The sequence below is a fragment of the Vicugna pacos genome, chromosome 13 (assembly GCF_048564905.1).
Source record: "Vicugna pacos chromosome 13, VicPac4, whole genome shotgun sequence".
NCBI lineage: Eukaryota > Metazoa > Chordata > Mammalia > Artiodactyla > Camelidae > Vicugna > Vicugna pacos.
In genome coordinates this window covers 59033169-59051332 of record NC_132999.1, presented here as the reverse complement: position 1 = coordinate 59051332, position 18164 = coordinate 59033169, and the positions used below count along the sequence as shown (strand labels likewise).

Sequence of the window (18164 nt, the reverse complement as noted above, 5' to 3'; positions counted from 1 at the left end):
ACTTCCAAAATGACTAGATGACTTGCAAGTTGAAACCCAGCATAAAATAAAACTTGTCAGTGTGAGAAAGCAAGAACCCATAGTATATGTATTAAGTTGTGAATCTTTAGAGTGTTAATACTTGTGTCCTTACTGCTTTCCATTTTGTTTTATTCCTTTTTCCTCATTGAGAGATATGTAGCTGCCCTAGGATTCAAGCTAACTGCCCTTTAGATTTTAAGGGTAGAGAATTTTGGGAGGAAGAAGAGTAGAACTGTGATCCTGATTGCTCTTCAGGCCTGAAATATTTGACTCAGGGGACTTGTTGCATTTTCCTTTCTTCCAGATATGAGCCGCTGATGCTAAGAAAGCCTGATCGTAGGCGAAGTACGACTCAGACATGGAGTTTCCGAGAAGGCAGGCTGACATGCGGATTACACGGGTTGGTTGTCCAGGTCAGTAGTGTTTGACAGCCCCAGTTGCAGCAAGCGGCAATTGAGCTTTTTTTCAAACACATTTCAGTTAGGATATACATGATGTGTTGTTGAATGGGAAAAAATAATTACAGAGCAAATAAGCCTTCTTTCATTTCAGTCAAGAAAATCAAGAAACTTTGGTTGTGCATCTGTGCGGACTTACATGGGAAATGTTCTAGAAGGTGGTACATAAGGAGTGTGTTAGGAACGGGTGCCTCTGAGTGATCGTTTTTCCCAAGCCCGCTTGGCTTATCTGGATTTTTTTTCTTTGATGAGATAAATTACCTATGTAATTTTTAAGAGAAAGAAACAAAGAAAAATGTCAGCTAAAAGCCCACCACTAAGTTAGATGGATCAATTTTAGATCTATGGAGTTAGAGCAGTCTTGTATAAAGTGTTCCGTCAGATGGTGAGTAATCATCATGGGCCCTGCATGCTCTAGGTTCTGTTCACGTCTGCATTCTTAGTGGTGCACCAAACATTTAATTGTTCTAGCAAATGTCAGAGTGAAGATTGCTGGTCAATTTCCTCTACCCTCGACTCAGTCAGTCCACCCCATAATAAACTCCCAGGTACTTTATAAGCAAATATGTGTTTGGAAAATTACCAGGAGTTTGGACTTTCTGTCCTTCTGGCTTCAGGCCAGGAGTGAGACCATGGATCTGAGATGAGCAGGTGGGCAGGTGTCTCAGAGGTTTGGGTATACAGCAGAACAACACATGTGACTGTGTGTGCACTTCTGCCTTGGCGTGGGGTTTCATCCAAAAAGTAAACACTGGAACATCAGGCCCAGCCTAGAGAGCTCTCAGTGTGTTTGTCCCTGGTGGAAACCAGGCCATCCTTCCTTAATGGGAGATTGTTCTCCAGGGCAGTGAGCAAATCTGTAAGGAGCCTCTGACTGCTGTTTGGTGAGATTTATTTTCTTTATCTCTATTGCCCTGAGCTTTTTCATCAAAGACAAGCTGCTTACTTATATGAAGCACACATCTGGAATGGATTTGTGATTTTCAATTAGCAATACCATTCAGACTTCTAGAGGCAAAAGAGGGCTTATTATAATTGTTGGGTTCTGTGTCTGACCCTGACTTTACTTCTGGTTTGTTTCTAAAACCCTTGTAATTCCAATTCTCTTAGAGCAGCTCCCCACCACCCCCAAAAAAGAAAAGAAACGAAAAGAAAAATCCCTTTCTGGCTGTTTGTTGTTTCTTGAATCTATTTCATCGTTTCTCTGGTTGTGAGTGACCTATAATAACAGTATTCAGCAGAGCAAAATGTGTTTTGGTTAGGAAAATAAGCTTGCTTCAATCTTATTATTCTGAATAAAGTAATTGAAGGCATTAAAAACATTTTCTGACACTGCCCTTATAAGGCTGTGTATGCACTTTCTTTCTAAACTTGAAACAGTCATAAAAGCTTTCTCCATGTTGAAATCTGTCCTAGAAACCCAGCTCAGAGTTTCCTTTTCATTAGTCAGTATTTAAAAACTAACAAAGAGGATCGAGACACTCTAGCCATTGTCTTCTCTAGCCCTGTATTCACTCTCCCAGAGGCATCATTCTGCAGACTTCTACTGCACTTGGCGTATATAGTGCAAAGGTACTTCTCTCCAAAGGCCTGAATACTGGTTATCAGGTGACGTTCACAGTTCCCTGTTTCATTTTAGAAGAGGTACCAACTTTTGAATATTTGAGTTGATTGTCCAGCCATATGCCTATTTGGGAAGATTTTCAACTCTAGAATTTGTTTTTTATTGGAAAGCTGAGTGATAGTGATAATTGCTTTATTTTCAGAATGTTTCAGATTTTTAAGCAAACGCTAATGAGAGTACTCAGAGAAACAGGTACTTTTTCTTTTTTTTTTTTTTTAAAAAGCCTATCTTAATGACTAGAAGTTATTACTAAACCAATATACTGTATTCATGGAATTATCTTACCCAGAGTTTCCTAAATTCATGTAGCGTAGCTTTCCATCTTGCCCAAGCAATCATATATGAAGCTGGAAAAATAGCAAACACTTTACTATACGTTGACCATGACCCTTCAGAAGAGTTTAAATTTGGTAACTTGTTTCAGATGACATGTTAAATTGTCAAAGTCAGTGCCTTTGCCTTTTCTTATACATTTTTACTCTATCTTTTAGGCCAAAGGAGGACTTTCTGGTTTGTTTGATGGAGCTGAAGTTGTTCTTGGGCCTGACACCTCCATGGAGCTTCTGGGGCCAGTTCCACCTGAACAACAATTCACTAACCAAAAAATGAGGCCTGGTTCTGGAATGTTATCCATCAGAGTCATCCCAGATGGACCCACTAGAGCCCTCCAGGTGATAATTTATCGTAAGAACTGACCTGAATCTCAGTGTGCTCCCCCTCCCATGGTTAGTCGTTCAACAAAGATTAATTGAAATATTTATGCTGGATATGAGGATATGGTGTCTTTATTTATAAAATGGGGATAAGACCTACCTCACCAAGTTGTTATAAGAATTAAAGTATAGGTAAAATAAAAGATGATATAAGAGAAAAGTGTTAAGAATTAAAGACGATAATGCCAAGAACAGTACATATTATTATTATTAGTCTTTATATATACACACTTACATGTTTAAACAATTGATGTATGAATAGCATTAACCACAATAAGATATATGAGGTGTCTCATCAGACAATTAAAGTGTGTTATGAAAGTAGGAGTGGAGGGTGGTGTGAGAAATATGGAGAAAGAATTTATATTCCCAGATTTGGAGACTGGCAGGGGCCTTTTAAGAGAAGTAATACTTGAGCTGGGATCTAAAGGTTAACTGAAAATAATTAGCCAAACCAAGATGGTAAGGTGGAGGGGCTCTGCCCTAAGAATGAGGGTGTCCACTCGACAGTTATTTACTGAGCTTCGGTTAGAGCCAGGCACGGTTCTGGATACTGAACCAAGTCTAGTAAACAAATGGACGAACTTCCCTGATGAGAGATTATGATGACCCAAACTAGAATAAATGGCAGGGGGTGGGCATGAGGAGGATGGAGGGAAACAAATAGAAATGAAAGCTTATTAAGGGGCAGAGTCAATCAGATTTACTGACTGATTAAAAATGTGGGGATGAGAGAAAGGAAGGAGTCAAGAGTGGCCTTCATGATTTTGATTTGGGCAACTTGGAGGACGAGAAGCTGCCTCCCTAGGAGATGTACACAGAGCAGACTGCTGGGGGAAATGAGGAGGTACGTTTTGGTTGTATTGAGTATATGATATCTACACGAAGATGTCCAGAAGTCAGTGTAAATATGGGTCTGTAGCTCAGAGAGAGATATGTGCTGAAGATAAGGATTTATCAGGTCATGGTGAATTAGAGAGTTGAGGAAGAAGAAAAGACTTTGGTGTGTAATAGTGAACTTTCTAAGATAGTACATCATAATCCATAAAACCTCTTTAAAAAGCACCCTTCTCTTAAGGCAAAAAATGAATGCCAGGATCCTGAGGTTTGCACATCTTGATTCGAGCTCTAATTCTAGATCACCTGCAGATGCATAACCCCCACTATGTGAAGCCCAAGGTCTACAGCTTGGTGTTTGTCACATAGACTCAAAACCAGGTTTGCTTCATTATTACATAAATCTTACCTTGGCGGTGCTGTGGAGACCATTTACTGCCATGGGATTATTGAGCATATAGTGACTTTCGATTTACACAGTAGGTATTGCTTGGGTTTCACCATGAAAGTATGAACCCTCTTACTAAGGACAGTGTTTTGACTTCAGATAACAGATTTCTCCCAGCGGAAAAGTGACCGTTCATCATATGAAGTGGATGAACTTCCTGTTACTGAACAAGAGCTGCAGAAATTAAAGAATCCAGACACAGAGCAGGAACTGGAAGTAAGTTTTAGCTATTGCAAGATCATTTCTTTATTGTAAATTTGTTTAGAAGTTTGCTCCCTGATTTTCTCAGTTTAGACCTTCTCTTTTCTTTCTGCCCTCTATGACTTCTAAATATACATGTCACTTTGCAGTACTTAATGTTATCACATGAATGTGTGAATATGTTAGTTAAATGACAGCTAAAATCAAATCAGAATGTAATAAATGTTGCTAAAACAGGATGAAAATAAAGAAAGATAAACTATTTGAATTTAAACAGGACTGAAGGTTGAGAATAAGCAAACTAGATTTTTAGGGGGTCCCAACCGACTCTGACACCTTCCTTCTTCTCTCCCCATTTGGGCATTGGAAAAAAAGTGAAAAGTTTGAAAAGGAACATGGAATGAATGTGAAAAAGCACACTTATTCCATATTTACTCAGTGATCTTAAAAAAGAAAATCAAGGGAGATGGGTTTAGCTCAGTGGTAGAGTGATTCTAGCTTGTGCAGGTCCTAGGTTCAATCCCTGGTACCGCCATTAAAATCAATCAACCAATCTAATTACCTCCCCTCCAAAACTTTTTTTTCCAAAAATCAAATACCTATATGTAAAGCAGTATGTTGGATATAGAAATTTGGTGAATAACTTATTAAGAGCTGGCCCCCTGGACTGGGAGAAAGATTCTCCTGTAATGAAAGGCAGAATGTCATCAGTGCTCTGGTGGAGGTATTATCCTGTGACCCTGGGGTTCTGTTTGGGTTGGGGAGTGTGCCTAGAGAGGAAGGCCTCTAGTGAAATGGGGGAATTTGAGCTAGCATGGTGACCCGTACAGCTCTCCTAAGTGATTTTCACCTGCTCAGAGACAAAGTAGAAGGATTTAAAGCCATTTATTTACTTGTACTCTCCTGGCTACCTTGAGGTCTGTTTTAAACTGTCAGTCTGCCATATTTTGGTTTCCTTTCAGGTGCTTGTGAAGTTAGAAGGTGGAATTGGGTTGTCTTTAATTAATAAAGTCCCAGAAGAACTGGTATTTGCAAGTCTTACAGGAATCAATGTGCACTACACACAGTTGGCAACCAGTCACATGCTTGAGCTCAGCATACAGGATGTTCAGGTGAGTGGGGGAGGCTCAGAGCTTGTTGATCTCCTTGTGTTCCTGCTGAATACGCGACCAGATCCAGTGTTTGATATTCTAAAAACTTTAATGCTTTGGCACAAATATCTTGTGGCCTTCAGAAAATCATCCTATGAAAATTCCTATTTTGACCTTTATTTGTCTGACTAATTTTTCTATATAGCAGAATTCTGAATATAGTAACTAGTACATCAGTAACTTAGGTAATTTAGGCAAGATGGCCCAGAGGAAGGTGACCCATGGTTCCCTGTCTTGCCAATAGAAAAAACAGCAGGAAATCATCTAACCATCCTTTGGAGAAACTGAAGTTCACCACAGGGAGAAAAACAAGGGAACTGGACATGTGCTTCTGACCAAGATGGAGTATCAGGGACCAGACTTACTCTCCTACCTGAAACAACCCCAAAATCCAGATAAAAAAGGAGACAACAGGTTCAAGACACTAGACATCAGGCAGCAAAGGATAGTGACCCTGAGAGCTGGGAAACAAAAGAGGTGAGCCCTGCAGTCACCCCAGCTTACTGCCTTGAAAATGTTTCCAGGCTGTGGCACCAGGAAGAAAGACTGAGACAGAGCCCAGGAGGGTGGATGAGGTGAACAAACAGAGCTGAGAATCCTAGGACCAGGGAAGCCACAGTTCATAGGACAGCAGACCTGGGAGAAGTGTGCTGCACAGAACAAAACCTTGGGAGGTCTACAGAGGATCCGTGCGAGGATTCAGCAGAGGACAGAATAGTGATGTATGTGAGGAAACTGCCACCTGAGAGGGTCACAGGGACAGCGCCTGCTGCTCACCTACACCTGGAGATGGTGCTTGTTCCCCCAGCCACACTGGGAAAACTAATAATGTGTGGGACGTTGGGAAGAGTCTTCCAGAAAGTCTTGGGCCTCAGTGGTGAGCTGTTAACCCTAGGCTGAACACTGCTCCAGACCTACCTAACATATCAGTCATATAAAAGGAAGCTCAGAAAGGAGGGATCTGTTTCCAAGTGAATAAACTATATCCCTGAACAAAGCTCAAGATTTAGTGGAATACAGAAAACATTCAGCACCCAACAAAGTAAAAATCGCAGTATCTGGCATCCTATCAAAAAATACCAGGTGTGCAAAGGGCAGAAAAGTGCAATATATAATGAAGAGAATAATCAGTCTAAACCAACCCAGAGCTAACACAGATGTTAGAATTTTCAGAGAAGAACATTAAAATTTATTATAACTGTGCTCTTTTCTACATGTTCAAAAAGTTAGGTAGAGACATGAAAGTTACAAAAATCTCAAATCAAACTTCAAAGATTAAAATGAAATGAAAAATTACTGGGTTTGATCCATAGCAGATGACACAGTGCAGAGAAAAAGAGTAATGAACTTGAAGTCTTAACAGTAGAAATTGTCCCAGTTGAAATACTGAGAGAAAAATAATCCCCCCACCAAAAAAAACCAACAAACCACCCCCAGAACCCACCAGCATCAGTGACCTGTGAGAAAACTTCAAGCAACCTGATACATGGATAACTAGAGTTCTCAGAGGAGAGAGAGAGGAGGGGACAGAAAAAAAATATTTGAAGAAATTTTGGCCATAAATTTTCCAAACTTAGTGAAAACTATAAACTCACAGAAGCTGAAACACAAAACCACACCCACACCCTCCACTACCTCGCCACACACGTAACATGAAGGAAACGACACCAAAGTGCATCATAATTAGATTATTCAAAACCAGTGATAAAGCATCCAGATTAAAAGAGCCATGCTACTTGCAAGGAACAAAGGTGAGAATGACAGCTGATTTCTTATGCAGCAATGCAAGTGAAAAGACAGTAAGCAGCATCTCAACGCTAAAAGGGAAAAAAAAACTGCCAACCTATCATTCTGTGTCCAGCGAACGTTATCGTTCAAGAACAGGGGTGACTTAATGATGTTTTTAGACATTCAAAAACTAAAAGAACTCATTTCCCTTAGATCCACACTACAAAAAAAGTGTTAAAGGGCATCATTCAGGCAGAAGGAAATGGTGCTTCCATCCATGCCAAAACCTCTTTTCAGAAGAATTTTTTACTTTTATCATATATCACAAATAGCAGAGTTCAGGCTAATCACTTCCCATTTGTTTGAAGGCAGAAAGTTAAATAATACCCTATACCTCTATTTCTTTTTCTCTTTTGACCTTACAGAGAAGATCCAAGGAGCCATCTGCTGTTCATTAATTTCATTAACTTCTTACTGTAATTAAAAAGATTCCTATAATACCTCTTGATTTAATGTGTGCTGTAAAGTATAGAAAATAAACAGATTTGAGAGTTTATTATGGTTACTGTGCTATAAGGAAGAAGTTTTAAAAACAAAGTATAGCCCTATCCTTAGGGAGTGTCTAATTTAATTGGGAGAATAAAATAAGAATTAGAAATTCTCAGTTAGTTCACTTGTATCAAATGCATTTGGGGAAGGAACAAAGAAAAGGTCAGAATAAGGTGAGACTTTACTGTCATTTCACCTATTGGATGTGACAGGTGATTCATTCGCTTGGTGAATTCTTACTGGGTATCAGCTGTGTGCCGGGCATGGTACCAGGCTCCGGAGATACCGCGGTGACTCAAAAGAAGAGATTTCTGCTCTCTGAGCTATCAGCCTAGGGAAGAAGTTGGCCAGTTAATGAACACACAGGCAAACAGATCATTACAAGCTGGAATAACTGCTATGAAGGAGTAAAGGGGGCTGGTGCTGCTTTAGGTCCAGTGGCCTGGGAGGATCTTCCTGGGGAAGTGACAGCTGAGCTGACCTTGGAGGAAGAGAATGAGCACACTCAAGAGAAGGATACCAGGGGAAAAATGTTCTGGAAAATCCGAAGACTGAGGGAGGAGAGACTTGCCCACCTTTGAGAAACAATTAGGAGGCTTGTGTGTCTGGATGGCAGGGACCCTGGCGGAGAGTGGGCTGTGGTGAGCTTGGAGAAGTGGGCAAGCAGGCCTGGGAGGCTAAGCTGGAAAGTGCGGTCCCGTCCTCAGAGAAAGCCAAGCCACTGCACATGTCAAGGAAGGAGGGACAGGACTTGTACTCTTGAAAGCTCACGTTGGCTGCTGTGTACAGAGCACGTGGTAGGAAGCAGAACGGAAGTCGGAAGACGTGCTCTTAGTCTCTCGCCCTTCTTTGTGTCTTGAGAGCAACAAGAGGACCGTGCGCAGCGATTGTACAGTGAGGTCGTGTGGAGACCCCTGTGACATAATGGAATGGTCAAGGCTTGGTGCTGGAAATACCTGCATTTGAATCCCAGCTCTTCCACTTACTAGCTTATGAATGTGGGCAAGTAATTTAACTTCTAAGCTTCTCTAAGCTTCTGTTTTCTTGCTTGTAAAATGGGGAGGAGTAAGACTTACCTAACCTTCAGAGCTGTGGTAAGGAACATGTCAGGGGATGTGTGGAAAGTACACTTCGGGGTTCCCAACACACGTTCTCTCCTCTTTCCTCTTCCCAGTGTGGGCCTTTAGTGTAAGACAGAGACGGAAGATGGTTGCTTCTTGCCACGAGCCTCCAGCCGCCCCTAAGCTTGCAGGAGAGTAGGGAGTGTGTGCTTGGTTATGGTGCTGATGGGGGCGGGGTGGGGTGGGGCAGGGTGAGTAGAGGGGTCCTGATGCCGCTGATGTCATCATCTCATTCCTAGAAGGCAGCTGACTTTAGGACAGGCCCTCTTGGTAGCCGTTTGCTACCGATTCTCTATTTTGGTTGTCTTACTTCAGGGAATTTGGAGTAAAAGAGAAGCATCAGTAGTGTTGTGGTTCAGACGGACTTAGATTCAAGTTCTTGTTCTGTCACTGACTAGGAACCACCCTAAACAAGGGCCTCTCTCCTCCACTCCTCCATCTGTGACGTGAGGACAGTGGTGGTCCTCAGGGTGGCGGCGAGGACTGCAGCAGAGCCCTGAGTTTAAGGTCTTGGATCCCCGGGCTGCCGTGTGACTTGACAAGCTAACGCACAGGAGGTGACTAGCTTGGTGCTTGGCGTGTAGTACTCACCTTAGAAAGTCTAGCCCGTTATTATTACTACCACTATTGTTATTGCTGGGTTTAGTGAGAGTGTGTTTTCCCAAAGGTACCTTCTGAGTGACCTTCATATTGCGAGATCCCAAAGGTAAAAATGAAAACTAAGCAACTTGTCTGTCTCTGTTTTGCTGCTTTTTCATGTCCCAGGTGGACAATCAGCTCATTGGCACCACTCAGCCCTTCATGCTCTATGTGACTCCCCTGAGCAACGAGAATGAGGTCATTGAGACCGGCCCTGCCGTGCAGGTGAACGCAGTGAAGTTCCCCAGTAAGAGCGCACTGACCAACATCTACAAGGTAGGCTGGTGGGCTGGATACCACCCCGGAAGGTCTTGGCACAGCAGTGCAGGCTTGGGGGGTAAGGCATGTGTGACTCAGTACATTATGAAGTGAGATTGACAGGAACCCCTCTTAGCACTTTATATTCTCCTCTTGTGTTTTCGATGACCCCACAGGTGATAGTACTAAATCCACAGGGGCCAGAGTCCATATTCATCAGCATGAAGTCTCTGCAGGAAAGTGTAGCATCTTCTAGATCAGTCGTGACCAGGCATGATCTGATGTATTGTTAGAATAATAATCCAAGACTGGAAAAGGGGTAGAGGGTGCCTGACCCTGGGACAGACATTCTCCTCTGTAGGCCGCCACACTGTTTACTGAAAGCAGATCATTCAGAAGCGATAAGCTTGCTTTCTTGGGGAAGTCTTCACATGTAAGCTACCTGTTACAGCACCAAGTTCTGGAAGAGTGGGAGCTAAGAGGTTGCTTCTCATATTTCTGGTCCTTTGTCACCATTGCCAGCAGGGGCCAAGCCTGCATGTGGCCCTCAAATTCACAAGCCCAGTTCTGCTGCTCCTTAAACTAGCTGCCATCCGTGTGAGCTCAGTGCCATAAAGCTCATCCACCACAGTGCATCTGAAAGTATAATCCTGATTAACCAGACCCAGATGCCCTGGGAACCAAACAATAGGACAGTGAATCGTCTACTAAACATTTTCTGGAATTTGGGGTTAATTATAACAATGTAGAGAGAGATGAGCCAGAAAAACTTGGCAATAAGATTACGAAATCATGTAAGTGAAGAGACCGTGTCGTGGCACTGGGACCTTCTTAATGGTGCAGATGAAAGTTCCTCTGGCATTCACACTGTAAATCAGAATTTCTTTCTCTCTAGCATCTGATGGTCACAGCTCAGAGATTCACGGTGCAAATTGAGGAGAAACTGCTCCTCAAGCTGCTGAGTTTCTTCGGCTACGATCAAGCAGAATCAGGTAATATCAAATGTTCTAGGTTTGAATCTGGGCATTGGCCACAGGATGGCATTTTTTAGACTGCTTGTGAACCTAGCAAGCTCCTTTTCCACTTCATAGTCTGAGCTGGGAGACTAAGGTGTGTGGTTCAGTGGTTCTCTTTCCAAGTCTTGCTTGTGGGCAGGTACTGGGGTGTGTCTGTAGAAGGAAGCTGCTCCGAGGGTCTGCTGGTACCCCAGAATACCCAGGACGAGCCTTCAGGAAGCAGTGTGGATTCCTCTTTGTTTCCTGTGTTCTTGACTCATCTGCTTTAGCATAGCAAAAATGATGTTAGTCATTTAGCAAACCACTTTGTTTCTTAACCTTTGTTTATTAAACAGATTCAGAGCCAAGAAACAGAAATCCCTTTGGCGGTTCCTTTGGTTTAGTTTAGGGGAAAAAATTGGCTAGCCTCAACCCCTTAACTTTTTTTTCACATCCATACCCTTATGCCTTAATGTAATTACAAAGGTTTCTAGTTACTTTATTCTTCTTTGGAGAGGGGAGTAAGATAAGCTATTGAAAAACTTAAATTTTCCAGCCGTGCTACAGAAATAATTTAGTTGTTGTCTCTTTATTTTACATTCTTCATTGTGGCCTTTGCGAGCTTAGAAAGAAGTCAGTAATGCTTAGTCTTTTGAACACTAAGCTAAATATTAAGCCTGAAGAAATGATAAGATAGAAATTTTTTTAATATTATCGGCCTTTGTTCGCTAGAGTGAGGGAAAAAAAAATCCTGGGGGACATGTGTACATATGTACATACATGCACACAATGCAAGAAAAATATTTTGGCATTTTATCCCAGACTTAGAATTTAAGCTTCAACTATATTTGGGATCAAGAGCAAGACCCTGTCTGTTGAATGCTGCGTTCCCCACTTTGGGCTGGAACGCCAGTGTGTGTGTGTGTGTGTGTGTGTGTGTGTGTGTGTGTGTGTGTGTGTGTGTGTGTGTGTGTGTGTGTGTGTGTGTGTGTGTGTGTGTGTGTGTGTGTGTGTGTGTGTGTGTGTGTGTGTGTGTGTGTGTGTGTGTGTGTGTGTGTGTGTGTGTGTGTGTGTGTGTTCAGACAGCCGCTTGAGCCTGCCTGCCAGGTAGCTGTTCTCTTTTGATACCTTCCTGGGAAGCTTTACTTTAAATTTGACTGGACATGCATTTTCTTCTAAGTTGCTCTGAAGAAATTTCTCCCAAGCACTGTCTCGTGGACTTAGACTTTTATGAAATCCTCGCCTGCCTTTCACTGAGGGACTCTCCTCTGCTTTCTCTAGCTATTTCTGCTCTCTGAATGCAGATAAGCTGGTCTGTGCTGCAGGTGCATTTTTTTAAAAACCTATTCCCTTTTTTCTATAAGTAGAACTATAAAAGCTTTACATTATAAATGTGTTTTATATGTAGGTATGCACGGTCTCTTTGGTTTCATTTCTAAAGCACATGAATCCAAATGAAAATAAGCTGCCCACGTGGGTGTGGGCGCAGCATCACGGTGAAGAGCACACTGCTGTGCTTTGGCCCATGTCAGCCTTTTTACTTCATGGGATAACGTGTGAGGCATCTGCCTCCACTGTGCTGTTTAAGCAGTGTCCACCACGTGGGAGAGGGTGCCACTTGTCATGATGTTGGTTCTTCCTAGCCGGCAGCGTGTTTCTTTTTAAGACATTATGTTTTGCTCAGATTCAACATTTAATCATTGTGTTGTTGGTTATGATTCAGTTAAACTATACTCCAAGTACTTATCTGGATATCATTTTATGAAATAAATACAGGTAATCTGGGTCACTTAAAATAATAATATTAATAATGAACACACAGTTTCTAGAAAACACTTTGCCAGCAAACACACCTATGGCCTCTGGCTTTTCCCCCTGTATTATTTTTTCCAGAGATGATATCTGCCAGATGGTATAGAGTTGCAAATCAAAAGATCAAGCTATTGTACCTTTTTGATAACAGGAACCAGATCTGCTTTTACAAAGAAATATCATCAGTATGCTGTACATATTACTGAACCCTGGAAAACTAAACTTAGAGAGATAGATGTTTACATTTTTCTATGAATTTTTTTCAATGTGAATGAAAGTGTTTGAATCATGAGACTTCAAGAGATTTAGTTTTCAAAAAAAAAAATTCTACCTTTGTACCAGAGGTGGAAAAATACGATGAAAGCCTCCATGAAAAGACAGTTGAGCAAGGCGGGACACCTATTCGATACTACTTTGAAAATCTCAAAATCAGCATCCCCCAGATCAAGCTGAGTGTGTTTACCTCCAACAAGCTGCCACTGGATCTCAAGGTGAGCTGACAGCTGGATAAGTTTTAAAAATGACTTTTCCTTGGAAAAGAATGAATACATTCACTGTTTGCTTTTTCTGCCCAGCATCATTTTTGTGGCAGATATTTTTACAGGGTTTTGTTTTTTGTTTTTGTTTTTTTTTTTTTGAGAAAGTTTATCAACTCATGCGTGTATATGTGTATGTATGTGTATACGGTTGATCCTTGAATGGTCCTGGGATTGGTAGCATCAACCCTCCTTGCAGTCAAATCTGCACATGAATTATAATCAGTCTTCCATATGTGCAGTTCTGCGTCCAAGGATCACATAGTACTAAGCAGTATTTAATATTAAAATAAACCCACATGTAAGTGGATCATGACATTCAGACCTGTGTTGTTTAAGGGTTAATTGTCTATTTCTCTCTCTCTCTCTTTTTTAATGTTTAAGTATGACTGCTGAAGATTAAAGAGTAATAAAAGAGAGTAAACACAGAATTACATAAAACCCCATCTGCCTTCTGCTTAGCTCTTGGCTTATCTCAATGAGGTAAAAGCCTCCTTTCCTAGGGTCGCTCCCAAGACTCGAGAAAAGCTACAGCCAAGACAGTATCTTCCCTTTTGTGCCAAGAACTGCCTGTCCTCCTTTTCTCCTCCTTTCTAAGTGGTCACCTCTTCTTGAATGGTTGGCACTAGAAGTGTCTGCCACCTTCAAGGAGGACATGGCCTCACACCCACTGAGATGTGGCCTCCCCCACCACCACGTCAGGATGTAACACTCCCGTGGGGCGTCTTGATATGCACTCGGCAGATCCAGACTCAATACCATCTTTATTTCCTGCAATAAAATCTATTAAAGTTAAGGGATGGGACTAGAATTCAAATCTAAGTCTATCTGACTCTGAAGTCCATATATATATTTATTTTTTTCCCCCTGTACTGTGCACCCCTTAGCATATAAGGAATCAGAGAATTTTAGAGCTCTAAGAGCCCTTAACGACCCCCTTGCTGGGTAAACAAGGATTTTGGAGTTCAGAGTGTTTTGTCCCTGAAGCCTGTATGAATAGGTAATGATGGGAGCGGGAGCGGAGCCCGGGAGCCTGTTGGACAGTCCTTCCTTAGGTGGAATCTGTATCTGCCTCCCTGCAGCTGGCACCCACTGCTTCTGGCTCTTTTCTCTGTTGCACTTGAAGATGGTTGTCAAGGCATCTTATCTCCCCTCTAACGACCAGTCTAAGACTTTGCCACTGCTGTATCCTGCCTCCTTTAAGATGCTCCAAGGTGGTCTCTCTTTCTGAACAAGAATAGCTAGAGACGTGAACAAATAAGTAGTAAACCTGGAGTCATAAATTCAGATGCCTCCCAGGACTGCGCTAGCAGCACGAGCAAGTGAAGCAGCCCAGTGGGGTCCGTGGCCCACGGAGTGTGCGTGCTCCATCTGAAGGGGGCAGCACAGCGCAGCGCCAGCCAGTTGTCGCGGGGTAGTGTGAACCCAGTGTTGCCAAATCTTCAGATTTTTAAAGTGAAGCCGGAAATCTGGATTTTTATGTGGAATCTCCTGGTTTTTAAATGTTGGCAAGCCAATTTGAGTTTTTTTGTTGTTGTTGATTTTTAAAACCTTGTGGGCCTAACAAAACACATGTGTGGGCCTGATGGAGCCCATGGTTTGCCAGCTCACAACTTCTAAAATAGACTTTCAGGTAACAAGACAGTAGTCTGGTCAGCATCAGATCATATTTGGGTAAGGGCAGGGTGAGGGTGACTACTTCATTAAGGCAGCAGATGGGATGAGCTGGTCAGGACCAAGGAGCAGTAGTTGCTCCTCCAGCCATCCTGAGAACAGTGCCTCCTCCGTGGGTTATCCTGTCTGCTTAATTTGCTTTAATTTCATGTTTCCCAGGAGACTGAAGATACTTAAAATTAGCATGGGAGTGGGGGGAAAACCATGGGAAAACCACTATCTTGCTAATATCCACAAGTATCCACTTGACTTATGTGACCCTTTGGAATGGGTTTGTTTGATAAAGTATATATTCCCCCAGAACACTTGGCACTCACCCAACAAACCAATGTTAAGCATTTCCTGAGAGTTAAGGACTTCTTGTTTTTTAAATCATCTTACTAAGAAACACAGACACCTAACTATTCCTTTGAAATTGCTCCCAGTAGAGAACTTCCTCCCAGACTGACAAATGCACTGTGATTTTCTACAGTTGAAGTACCTCCAGATCCTCAGTTAACGTGGTATTCATGCTTGTATGTATGCTCTGCATGCAATAAACTGGAAATTGTTTAAGTTGAATGTTTCATTTGGCACTATATTGAAGGAACATTTTCAAGGTGTTCTTCAAATGATTATTAAATTTGATGGAGCAGCCATGTGATGAGGTGTGGGATGGGGGCACCCTGAATGTGGAACGTTAATGTTTCAAACAGGGTGCTGGGAATTGGGACGTCAGAGTTAACATCTCAGCTTGTGGAAGTCACCATTTTATTGTGCTTTGAGTTCTCCTAGTGGAGTCTGGGACTCATGAAATAATGTCATTTATTCAAAGAGTTTTCTAACAGAGTAATATCCCTTTATTAGTAGCTCTTAGGAAGAGCAGGGTGCTCTTTGAGATGAATATGCAATGGCTAAAAGTATGTGCTTAGGAAATGGAGTCCTGTCCCAGAACAGGAATCACAAGAGTCTGACTAAAAGGTAACCATGTCTTCTGTATTGAAGGAATAATTATCTTGATTCTCTTGACTCCAGGCCAGAAGTGAGGCTGTCAGAAATCTCAGAGGGAAATCTCTTCGGGTTTACACTGAGGGTACGTTATTGCCAGATAGAGTGTCTGTTCAGAGGGACTCAAAGCAGTTTCACATCTGCTGTCTCAATTGGATTCCTTACTCTGTGATGGAAGAAGGGGAGATAATAGTTCCATCTCACAAGTGCGGAGACGAAAGCATAGCAGCCCCCCCCCACCCCCGTTCTCCATTATCCTCCCAAGTTTGCGTGTTAGAGAGCAGGGGAGCAATATCGAAAATGCAAGGTAGTTTGTATGTCCTTTGGGGTTTTTTTTCTTTTCTTTTCTTTTCTTTTCTTTTCTTTTCTTTACTTTTCTTAGATCAAAAGAGTCCAGGAGCCTTTAAAAGGTTTCACAAGGTGGCCTACAGCAGTCCTTTTCCCATTTAGAACATTGGGGTATTACAAAAGAAAGGCTTTAATTGAGCAATCTAGTTTGGAAGAAAACCCACATTTTAATGGTCAGAGAGCAAGAGGGTGGGGGTGAGGGGGAATTTCAAACAAAGACACTATTTAAAAAGCCTAAAACTGTCTTCTCAAAGGCTTGAAATAATTTGTTGGGAAACTTCAGACCCTTTACTTTTTTCCTCCCCTCCCTAAATAAAAACCAGATTTGTTAAAAGGAAAAAAGATCCAGTATTGTTAATTGTATTTCAGAAAGTGCCAGAGAGGGAAATATCCCTGTAGTTTTAAACACTGTCCCAAGAGGGAAATGGGCAAATACCCTGCTTCACATAAACAGTCTCTATACACCATAAATAAACCTTTAAAGAATGAATTCCAGACAGTTTTGTTTAGTGCAGTATAAACTCAGAAAGGAAAGGACAGGGCCCAGGGACTAGCTTTGATCTGAGACCTTAGGGCACGTGGACAGGTATTTCTTCTTTCAGCTCTGTAAAGCTTCTGGAAGACTTCAGCAGTTTTTGTCTGGTGGAGGTAGAAATAGACAGTTTCCTATTTTTATTAGGAACTTAGGAGCACAGATTGCTTTCTCCAGAATCAATTTGATAACAGGAAACCGTCGGCTACTTGAGTAAATAAGCATCAGCTTTGTATACTACTGTACTTAACTAGTCACTAGTGACTACAAGGGAAGGCCCCCTTGCTCTTTCCCTCTCACCTCTTCTGCTTTGACTCACCAGGACAGCCTGAAGGGGGCAGAGCAATCCATACCCATACGCTGTATCTCAGCTTTTTCAAATGTGGGAGGCCCAAACGCAGTCCCAGGTGAAGATAATGTTTACTGAAGGGCCCGGATATTTCCTTGGTTCAGACCAAGCACGTGAGCCACTCAGAAAGGGGAGAGTGTCTCTCATGAAGGTTTTGACGCCTTAGTAGAGGTTTTAGAAGGCTTTGTATATTATGTGTGGTTCCCCGTCAGCGTTTGGTGGCAGTGAGGAAGGTGGGGTAAAAAGCTTTTGCCTGAGGCCTTTGTTTTGATCTCACTTCCTCTTCTCTGAGAAGAAAGCAATGCTCAGAGTTGTGTTGACAAAGCAAACTGCCGAGCTGATGTCACCACCTGGCCTTCCCAGCATATTCATTGTGTGGCTCTGAGCAAAGTGGTTAGGCCTCCTGGGCCCGTTTCTCTGTCAGTGACATGAGGGAATAGTGCCTGCTCACCCCATCGTCACTCACCACTCACATGGATGGGTGAGGCAGGCAAGAGTGCAGAGCAGAAGGTTTTTCAGGGGAAACAAACAGTCCTCTATTCTGGTCCTCATGCCGTCCGCCTCAGAGGTAGGTGCTGTTGTGAAAATGAGCACATTCAAGTCTAAGGTAACCAGCTGTGGGAGTTTAGCCCATCCACTTCACATTTCTTTGGTTTTATTTATTTAAAGAAATGAGAGTGTTAGGCTGAATTAGCATTTAGGCTAAATTAACTTGAGGATGCTCTTAATCTCTGAAATGTTTTGTTCTGAAATTATTTAGTTGGCGTTTACTAGTGACTTCCTAGCGCGCTAGATCCAGTGGCCTTTTCCTGTCCTCAGCTTTGTGGGGCCCTCCGCCATATTTGATATTGCCGCCTCTTTGTTCTTGATGTCTGTCCTTTCTGATTCTCCTCTTTCAGTGTTCTTCTCTTTTCCTAACCCATATGTTTATTTTAAAAGGGAGTTTTTTTTTTCCCTCTGTGGACTAAATAGTCTGATCATGCCATTTGCCCGTTTAAAAAAAACCATTTTATTGGTCTTTTACCTCCTCTAATTTTAGAAACTCTATATGTAAGTTTTGTCTTTGATATAAGTCGCAAGTATTTGTTCTTTGGTTTTTCATTTGTCTTTTTACTTTGCTTTTGTTGTGTGTATATTTTTTAAAAATTATACAAAAACTTTTGTTTTATATTGTCAAATTTAT

The 18164-nt window shown here is 42.0% G+C and overlaps 1 protein-coding gene across 8 annotated transcripts in view; it reads left to right on the top strand.

Annotated features, from left to right (window-relative positions):
• The window catches only part of VPS13D (vacuolar protein sorting 13 homolog D), a 224918-nt gene that overhangs the window by 118656 nt on the left and 88098 nt on the right, over nt 1–18164 (top strand). For all 8 annotated transcript variants that reach the window (XM_072975362.1, XM_072975361.1, XM_072975360.1 and 5 more), the window contains 7 exons: nt 326–434; nt 2595–2774; nt 4201–4317; nt 5265–5414; nt 9617–9766; nt 10644–10740; nt 12898–13046. In XM_072975362.1, coding sequence (XP_072831463.1) covers nt 326–434; nt 2595–2774; nt 4201–4317; nt 5265–5414; nt 9617–9766; nt 10644–10740; nt 12898–13046 — 952 coding nt within the window. The remainder of the gene's footprint in view (nt 1–325; nt 435–2594; nt 2775–4200; nt 4318–5264; nt 5415–9616; nt 9767–10643; nt 10741–12897; nt 13047–18164) is intronic.